A 9,314-nucleotide genomic window follows, 5' to 3' on the forward strand; every position below is an offset into this window, starting at 1 on the left:
AAACAGTCCAGTGGAGCCTGAGCAGTGGGTGTTGCCTTCTGACACACTTCCGGTGATGTCAGGGGGTGTGGCCTATGCAAATAAGGTATGCTAATGAGTTATGCCAATGAGCTCCTGCACCTCTTTTTCTACGAAATGACCCCTGCATTTACTTATCAGGCAACCTGGATGACAGTTTGGGCGACTTGGTCTGATGAGGACAGAGGCATTTCGTGATTAAGTCACGGAAAAGGATGGACCCGGTCCAAAATACATGAAACCAATGCTCCCTCTTATCTCTGGAGTCTTGTGAGCAAAAATTCTGCTTTGTGAACTACTGGCATTAAAGTTGCGAGCGAGCGATTGGGCTACTGCAGAAATCAGTTTGCTCTGGAGCCATCCCTTCCTGAGCTGAGACAAAAATGTGTGAGCCGGAGGCTAAAAAACTGTGAGCCAGCTCACACTAACTCAGCTTAGAGGGAACACTGCATGAAAGTGACTCGTCTTTAAAGAAAAGCAAAAGTAAATTCTCACTTTATTCTGGGCTACACCTGCATGGCATCATTAATTCATACACTGTCAATATGGAATTTGGACTATGTCTCTATGGATGGATTGTATAGCAATTTGGAAATGTCTGGGGGGGGGGAATGGGACGATAGGGTTGCCAACCTCCAGGTAGCACCTGGAGATCTCCTGCTATTACGACGGATCTCCAGGCAACCAAGATCAGTTCCCATGGAGAAAATGGCCACTCTGGAAGGTGGACTCTATGGCATTGGACCCCACTGACCCTCCCCAAACCCCACCCTCCCCAGGATCCACCCCCCAAATCTCCAGGAATTGCCCATCCAGAGCTGGCAATCCTATGGGATGAGCACACTGGACATCCAAACAGGGAGTTAACAGTGCAATCCCAAAAAGAAGAAGAAGAGGAGGAGGAGGAGGAGGAGATTGGATTTATACCCCACCTTTCACTACCCAAAGGAGTCTCAGAGCAGCTTACAATCCCTTTCCTTTCTCCTCCCCTACCCTGTGAGGTAGGTGGGGCTGAGAGAGCTCTTTGGAGAGCTGCTAGTGAGAGAACAGCTCTGAAATAGCTTCTGACTGAGGACCCAAGAGTCACACCAGCATGTGGAGGAGCGGGAAATCAAGCCCGGTTCTCCCAGATTAGATTCCAATCCACACTCCTACCAGGGCTCTTTTTGTAGAAAAAGCCCAGCAGGAACTCATTAGTATAATAGGCCACACCCAGCAGCAGAAACTCATTAGCATATTAGGCCACACCCCTGACAGCACAGCTCATTAGCACATTAGGCCGCACCCCCATGTTACCAGAAGTGTGGTCATCCAGCCACACCCACCTTTTGCTTCTTATTCTGTTTACCTTGTTTGTTGTCAAGACCCAGGGCTTTTTTTGTTGCAGGAACTCCTTTGCATGTTAGGCCACACACCCCTAATGTAGCCAATCCTAATGAGTTTCTGCTGTTGGGTGTGGCCTGTTATACTAATGAGTTCCTGCTGGGCGTGGCCAACTCGGGAGCCAGCTGGAATTCCGTTCCTGTGCGTTCCTGCTCAAAAATAGCCCTGCTCCTAACCACTCCACCAAATTGGCTCTAACAAGATCCACTTTCTCTTCCTGTTCTTTAGGCTTGAGCAGAGTGAGAGAAGGCACAGGCTGAGAACTCAGTAAAAAAGTGATTCGAATAAAGTCCTAAGTTTGCTTGAGGACAGAGAGTCTTTCTGTAAAGACAGAATACTTTGAACGGTAACCCCCCCCTCCCTCCAAACCTCCTCAAGCTGCCGCCGCTCAGCTCTTACGTGAACTCAGTAAAAAAGTGATTTGAATAAAGTCCTAAATTTGCTTGAGGACAGAGAGTCTTTCTGTAGAGACAGAATACTTTGAATGGTAACCCCCCCCCTCCCTCCAAACCTCAAGCTGCCGCCGCTCAGCTCTTACGTTGTCTCTTTAAAGAGGCAGGCATCCCAAGTAAATGCTGGGTAGGTCCGGGAGTCTCCCAGCCCCTGGACAGCCCGGGAGTCCCACTTACATCAATTGTTTTAATGATGACAATCTGATCCACTTCCTTGCAAGCCTTCTCCGCTTTCTTGGCGGTGTCGTTGTTCCAGTCGACCAAGTTAATGGCCATCATCCCTTCCATCGCACTGAGAAATGAAGGGGGAGATGAATTACCAGGGGTGCAGAAACAGCCACCAGGGAAAGTGAAAAGCAGGCAGACGGACAAGTGATTTCAACTAACGTACTTTTATTAGTGAGGAACAAGACAACTTTAGCCGGCTCACAGGCCAGCTTATATTCCCCGTGAAACCACCCCCCAGAACACCCCCCCCACAATAGGTTATTTACAGTGGCCGAGAGTTCCATAGGCTCTCGGCCGGGAACCTAGCCCTCCAATAGGTGCGGGCTAGGATCCGCTTAGCTCATTGTCTCTTCGAGCGAAGGTTGACGTTTGCTCTTGACTGCGTGGAGCCTAAGCTGGCCACGCGGTCATAGCTGGATACATTACAGAAAGCATCAAAAGAGGAATCAGGTGAGACTAATAAGGCTGATTCTGTACCCATCTGTTTCCTCGCAGTTTTCCCCCAGCCTCGTTGAATGGTTAGTCTCCCTCTACACTGCATGCCGCTTTCACTTTCTTTGTTCATTGGGTTTTATGGTACCTTCTGCATAGAGGATGAGCCGCAGGTCTTAAGGACTGGATTTACTTGCTTCATGGACGTTTAGAATTTGTGTTTTTTCAGTCCATTGGAATTGTGAAGTCTTTTCTGGGATTGTAAAGTTTTCTTTAACTCCTTAGCCTATCTGTGTATCAATCGTATTTTATGTATTGAATAACTAACAGTATACTTCATAATATAAATAATAAGAATACTCTATGAGTTGGAACACTTTGGAGCTTCATTTGATGTTATGTCATATATGGTCTATACTAATTCATCAATTTCCTTAAATTGTTGTGAGTTACCAATGATCCGAGGCAATGCAATGAAAAGAGGTATTCTGAGGAAAAGGGGAACCAAGTTGAGTGCTGATCAAATGTGGAGAGACTGGCCAGATGCAGAATGGTCCTAACTCTGGGCAGAGACAGATGTGCCTTCTAAGGATCAGTCCCATTTGTTTGCTAGCTTCGCTTCCAAGATCTGACAAGACTGAGCCAGCCTGGGCCAGCTGGGCCAAAGCTTTGGGATGGCTACGTAAATGTCTCATTCCTTGCAATAAAAACAGGCACTTGCAAGGTGAGAGAAGCATAGATCATCATGGCCAAGTCAGCTATGCCAAGGCGGGAAAATAACTTTCATATTAGGCAAAAAAGAAAGAGGAATAATCATAGCAACAGTGCTTGCTTCTATAATGTCAAGCCTGGAGTACCCCCGTATTTTTTTAACTGGTCCACCACTGGCAGGTGCGTTCCATTCCAAAATGGTCGATTAGTCTCATCTAGAACATTTGACTTCCCCAACTGTATCACCTCTAGCTTGCTGGATTCTGCTTTCGCCTATTCTCCCTCATCCACTTGACTGTCATCTAGGCTTTGATTCGCACAGCAGATGGGCTCAAGGTCAAGTAGCTCTTTGGTTCCCAAGATAACAGGGGGACCTATTGTCCACCTGTTACAGAGGACATAGATTGGCTCTGGAGTCCCCACCCTCTGTGAGTTGCAAATTCTCCTCAGTTCCCGCATGTGAAGTGACAGATTCAGATCAGAACCATGGTACACTTTCAGCCTTGCATCACCCCTCCACATCATTTTCCTAACCTGCAACAGTCTCAGGGGTGTGCTATTTGGCCTACTGGAAAAGCTCATGTTATCCCAGGAGCAATTGGCTTTCCTTACATAGTACCCCCTGGGACTGTTGGGAAAATGATGTGGAGGGGGGGGAGGAGGCAAGGCTGAAGCCCTTTCTCTATGTATGCCACAGTCCTGATCTGAATCGGGCACCCCAACATGCAGGAACTGAAGAGAACTCACAGTCTGTGTACGGCTGTCGTGTCTGGCACACGATGGGTGGACCCCAGACCCAACCTGTATACTCCACAAGGTGTGAATTGACCAAACTGAGATCACCACTGTTGTGAAGGATGGCTTCATCAATCCAGAATGATATGAGGACCATGAGAGGTGGGGTTAGGGCAGCAGAGGCTGGATTAGGGGAAGAGGAATAGAAAAGCAGCAGAGGGAAAAGGGAGGCAGGAGACAGGCAGAAATATTGGACAGGTGGGCAAGTGGGGGTGGGAGGGAGAAAAGTGTGCGTGTCTGCGTGCGTGCATGTGCGTGTGCAGGAGGGAAGTGGAGACAGAGTTGATGGAGGGAGGGAAAGTGGAGCTAGAGTCAAGAGTGGTGGATAGGGATGCCATTTGCTTGCTTTTAGTGGGCAAGCCCCAGCCAACCCCCGCCCCCGCCATTCCCCACCTCTTCTCAAATGAGCAGCAGGAGAAAAGGCAAGGGGGGTGTTGTTGATGGATCAGTGTCATTTCTGGCTAAAACCCTGGGGTGACATCACCAGTTCTGATCTCTACAATTTTTTTTTTTACCACAGGGATCAGTGAAATCCTAGAATGTTGGTGAGACATCACTTCTGGGTTTTAGCTGGAAGAGATGCTGATACTTCAGTGAGGTCCTTTTCCCCATGCCCTGTCGCCCAAAGTCTCCCAGGGGGCTTCAGGCATGGGGAGGAAGCAGGACTGGTGTGTATGTGTGGGGAAAAAATGGGATTTCACCTCCCCTACAAATCGCTGTGGGTCCTCTCTTCTTCTTAAACCATTTCCACCACATTATAGACTGTCTTCATTCCACTTCTGAGCTCCATCTGTTGGTTCCCAAGTACACCACTCACGCTATTTGGTCCCAGTCCAGGAACACTCACTCTGCGGCTGTTTGGCCAAGTTCTTGGGCGACATATTGAATGTTTGGGTATCCCATGCAGCTGGAGATGTTGTTGCGAGGGTAATAGAAGAGGAAGGCCAGGCACATTTCATTCAGGGTACTTGGCCCGCCCTGAGGAAAAGGAAGCAAATATATATATATATGGCCAGGTCAGCTAAGGTGCATTTGCTGCCAACAGCCTTGTTGATATCTATGAAGTTAGGTAAAGTATTCTGATGCTGAGGGACGGAAGTGGCCGGTGGGAGGGGGCCAAGTGGCCAGCATGGCCTGCCTACCCCCACACCATGATTCTGCAGAAATGATTTTTTTGTACCACTAGGGAAAGCGATGTGTATCCCAGAGCCCTCGGTACAGCAAACAGCAGTTCCCTGGGACCATATCGCTTCAGAAAAACAGCATAAGAAGGAGGGCTGAAAACCCCTCTACCTGCATGGCATTGCTCCGATCCAAATTAGGCCCCTGAATGCCTTGGAACTGAGTTCCCAGTGATGAACTGGTAGTGCCCATCTGACAGAAAGTCCTTGTGGTGAATCAGGACATGACATGATACAAAGACTGTGTAGCACAGGGGTCCCCAGTGCTCTACCTATGGGCGCCATTGTACCCACTAGCATGTTTCATGGTGTAAAGTAAAGGTAAAGGTTCCCTTGCTCGAAAGCCAGTCGAGACCGACTCTAGGGTTGCGGTGCTCATCTCTGTTTCAAAGCTGAAGAGCCAGCGCTGTCCAAAGACGTTTCCGTGGTCATGTGGCCGGCATGACTAAACACCAAGGCGCACGGAACGCTGTTACCTTCCCACTGAAGTGGTACCTATTTATCTACTTGCAATGTCTTGCTTTCGAACTGCTAGGTTGGCAGGAGCTGGAACTAGAGACGGGAGCTCACTCCGTCATGCGGCAACTCGGGTCTTGAACTGCTGAACTACCGACCTTCCACAGCCTTCAGCGTCTTAACCACTTGAGCCACCGCAGTGGTTCATGGTGTACACTCACTTTATTTCCAAAGCAGCTCTTCCACAAAGCAGAGAACCATTCCTCCATTTCACTGGAGTACGAGGTGTTCTGGGAGAGCCTCGGAGCCTTACATTTGAATCTGCAGGGGGCGTCCATTTAGAAGCTTCTGCCTCCATGGTGGAACCTCCCAATGCTTCATAATTGGTTGCCCCCATGGCAGCCATTTTGGGCTGGTGACCACTGCCAGTTTTCTAAATCCCCAAAGTGCTCATAGGCTCAGCAAGGTTGGGGACCCCTCAGAGGTTCTTCCAGTTTATCTTGTAGTAAGCTGGTAGTGACTTCTCACCCAGCCCTGAACACACTTTCACCCACCCCTTGCCCTGCATGCTCGGCTTCTCATCCCCCCCGTTCCTGTTAATGGAATAAGGTGGTTGTGGACTGCAAGCCTCCTGCCAACCTAGCAGTTCAAAAGCAAGAAATTGCAAGTAGATACATAGGTACCACTTTGGTGGGAAGGTAACAACTTTCCATGCGTCTCAGCATTTAGTCATGCTGGCCACATGACCACGGAAATGTCTTTGGACAGCGCTGGCTCTTTGGCTTGGAAATGGAGATGAGCACCACCCCCTAGAGTCGGATTCAACTAGCTTTCGAGCAAGGGAAACCTTTACCTTTACTAAGGACTGCAAGCAGCTATTAAGATATTTGTAGATGATGAGAATCATGTTTGATTTTCTCGTTTGCCCCCCATCATTTTGTAATATTGCTTCGATTCTTTTAAGACTTACAAATGTCAGACTTGTCCGATCAAGTGTTTCATAGCGACATTCCACCAGGAACTCATCCCCCTGTCAAACAAAGCAGGTCGCAAGTGAGAACTCTGGGAACAGAAGAGCATCACAACAAAAGGACATTGCAAAACCATATACCGCTTTGAAAGTGACGAGTTCTTTCAAGCCTCTGGTCTCCTGAAGATTGAAATCGTACTTATTGTCTTCACAGAGGATTCGCAACTGCTTGCCATCCCTGGGGGTAGAGACACAGCAATTGGCAAGACAGACACACTTGTCATACTGAAGAGCCGTGCTACATATTACGAAGTCCTTGTGTTTTGCTGGTGGAAGAGACAAGGGTTTTGTATCAGGCATGCAATGGGAGTTTTGCAGCTTCCAAATGCACATCAGCCCTTTTCTGATCATGACGGCAGTACACAGGAAGAATTTGCTTCAGTCCCGCCTCCCATTTTTGTATCCGCGAACTACCTTGTGAAGCTGCTACGTGGTCTGTTGCAAAAATTATCCATAGCCATGACAGCAATGCCATTTTCCCTTATGGGGCCTATAGCACTTGGAAGGCACAACACTCCCATCACACACCTGATAACAAAATCCTTGTGCTGTCCACCAACAAAAAACTAAGGATTAGTAAAGGGTCGCAAGGCCCTAGCCTAATTGTGACACAAGACCATCCAGTGTCTGATCTAATGATGTCCTCAGGAGGCTAAGATCATCCTTGCTAAAATCAAACACTACGAGTTCAGTTCCCTGGTGTCCGTACACTGATCTCCCCTATCAGTATGTCTTCACACATTCTGGCACAAGTGATCTCTCTTCTTTTTTAAAAAAAACTGAGCATACTCTATGCTATGTTTCTGTTTAACACCACTTGGCTTGGGATTGCTTCTTCTTTCCCCCTCTCTGGACTAGGTTGATATTTTGGACAATAGTCTTTCTTTTTTCCTTATTTTGCAGCCTGTGCACATGGCTAGATGGGAGAATCTTGGTGGGACAAGTCCATGAAATTGTACCATGTCCTAAGAATAAAACTAGATTCCAGTGGTGCCTTAGGGATGAACAGAGTTTAGTCCAGTAGAAGTTTTCATGTGTGAGAGCTCACTCCATCAAACACATGGCATGCAAACTCATTAGATCGATGCTTTTATATTCACAACAGAAACCGGGACAGGAGTTCGTTGTGTGTATGAATGGACGGACATGTCATAGACCTGGCAAAAGGAGAGAGCTCTAACTCATGAGTCATGATGAACACTTATGCAGGAATAGGTCCCTAACATGCCAATGGGCTCCAGTTTCATTTTGCTGCTACAGATTTACACCACTACCCCTTTGGGATGTGACACAAGAAGGTGAACGAGCAGCTGAATTTGCAAAAAAAGAAACAAAAAGGTTTAAAATAGACATGGGGAGGACTGTGGCTCACTGGCAGAGCATCTGCTTGGCATGCAGAAGGTCCCAGGTTCAATCCCCGGCATCTCCAGTTAAAGGGATCAGGTAGGAGGTGATGGGACAGACCTCTGCTTGAGACCCTGGAGAGCCACTGCCAGTCTGAGCAGGCGATACTGGCTTTGATGGACCGAGGGTCTGACTCAGTATAAGGCAGCTTCAGGTGTTCATTTGTTCATGGGTAAGGTGTAGCTGAGCCTTTAGCTTAGACACCAGGAGTGACCCTGACCTGGAAAGAATGACTGCAGGGGAGACATGCTGCAGGTAGAGGAGGGTTCTGCTCACCTGGCACGCACAATCCTTTGCGTTTTTTGTTGTTTAAATATTTGTACCCCGCTTTCCCTTTGTGTCTCAAAGCGGCTTACAATTCCAAAACCAAGAACCTAGCTCCATTTACCCCCCCCACAAATGCCAGCAGCATAACCCCCATTTTATTATCATGAGACCTCCCTGTCCTTTTCTTTCAAATTGTGATCGATTGGGGCCACTCTGTAATAAAGTGATGGCTGCTCTCTCTACATCTATGTCGTCTTTCTTACCGGTAGTGGACGCCTCTCACTCCTCTTCCAGCCAAGTGAGTGTGGAGCAAGTAACCAAAGACGTGCATATCGGGCACCGGGATCCCATTCAGCTATGGTTCAAAAGAGAGAAGCTGGGCTTTACTAAGGGGAATCTGGAAGCTGATAGAGGGCAGTGATTGTCATTCATGCACATGACATATGCTGCTATAACGCACGTGCACACTTTCCTTGCGGGTGCATGCACAACCTTCATCTTAACCTTAACAACTCCACAAGACTTGTTAGGAAAGCCATCACCGTATTCCAGAATTATTTGCTTCCTCTTTAAAACATCAGTGACCATTTTGGTGGAAAGTTGCAGTGGGGCCTGTGTGGGGCATCTTTGGCAGGGGGAGGAGAAATAGCAGACCTTTATTGGGATCTGGGGGTTCAAGGGAAGCCTGGACTGCACACTATGTTTAGGTGGTTATCAGACCCCCCTTTTTGCCATCAAGTCACAGCTGACTTATGGCGACCTAAGGAGTCTTCCTCTGACTTCAGTGGCTCTTCCTTTGCAGAAAAAACCACTTGAGTTGGAGAAAAGCTTCTTCGTTTATAAACTCTCCTAAAAAGGAGATAACTTTATTGCTTTTTATATTAGAAAGGGGGGAGGGTATATAGCGGGGTAAAGAAAAGGTCGAGTGATGTTTCCATTAGTTTGTTAGTCTGTTAA

At 47.8% G+C, this 9,314-nt stretch overlaps 1 protein-coding gene across 1 annotated transcript in view; it reads right to left on the bottom strand.

Annotated features, from left to right (window-relative positions):
* LOC107122747 (putative DBH-like monooxygenase protein 2) overlaps nt 1-9,314 on the bottom strand; it is a 38,295-nt gene that overhangs the window by 1,305 nt on the left and 27,676 nt on the right. Inside the window, exons 8-12 of the mRNA XM_015425879.1 lie at nt 8,621-8,712; nt 6,768-6,864; nt 6,627-6,686; nt 4,867-4,997; nt 2,031-2,145 (exon numbers count right to left, since the gene is read on the bottom strand). Of these exons, the coding sequence (XP_015281365.1) occupies nt 2,031-2,145; nt 4,867-4,997; nt 6,627-6,686; nt 6,768-6,864; nt 8,621-8,712 (495 nt within the window). The remainder of the gene's footprint in view (nt 1-2,030; nt 2,146-4,866; nt 4,998-6,626; nt 6,687-6,767; nt 6,865-8,620; nt 8,713-9,314) is intronic.

This window comes from Gekko japonicus, unplaced genomic scaffold (genome assembly GCF_001447785.1).
Source record: "Gekko japonicus isolate JY-2015 unplaced genomic scaffold, Gekko_japonicus_V1.1 scaffold2660, whole genome shotgun sequence".
NCBI classification, from domain to species: Eukaryota; Metazoa; Chordata; class Lepidosauria; order Squamata; family Gekkonidae; genus Gekko; species Gekko japonicus.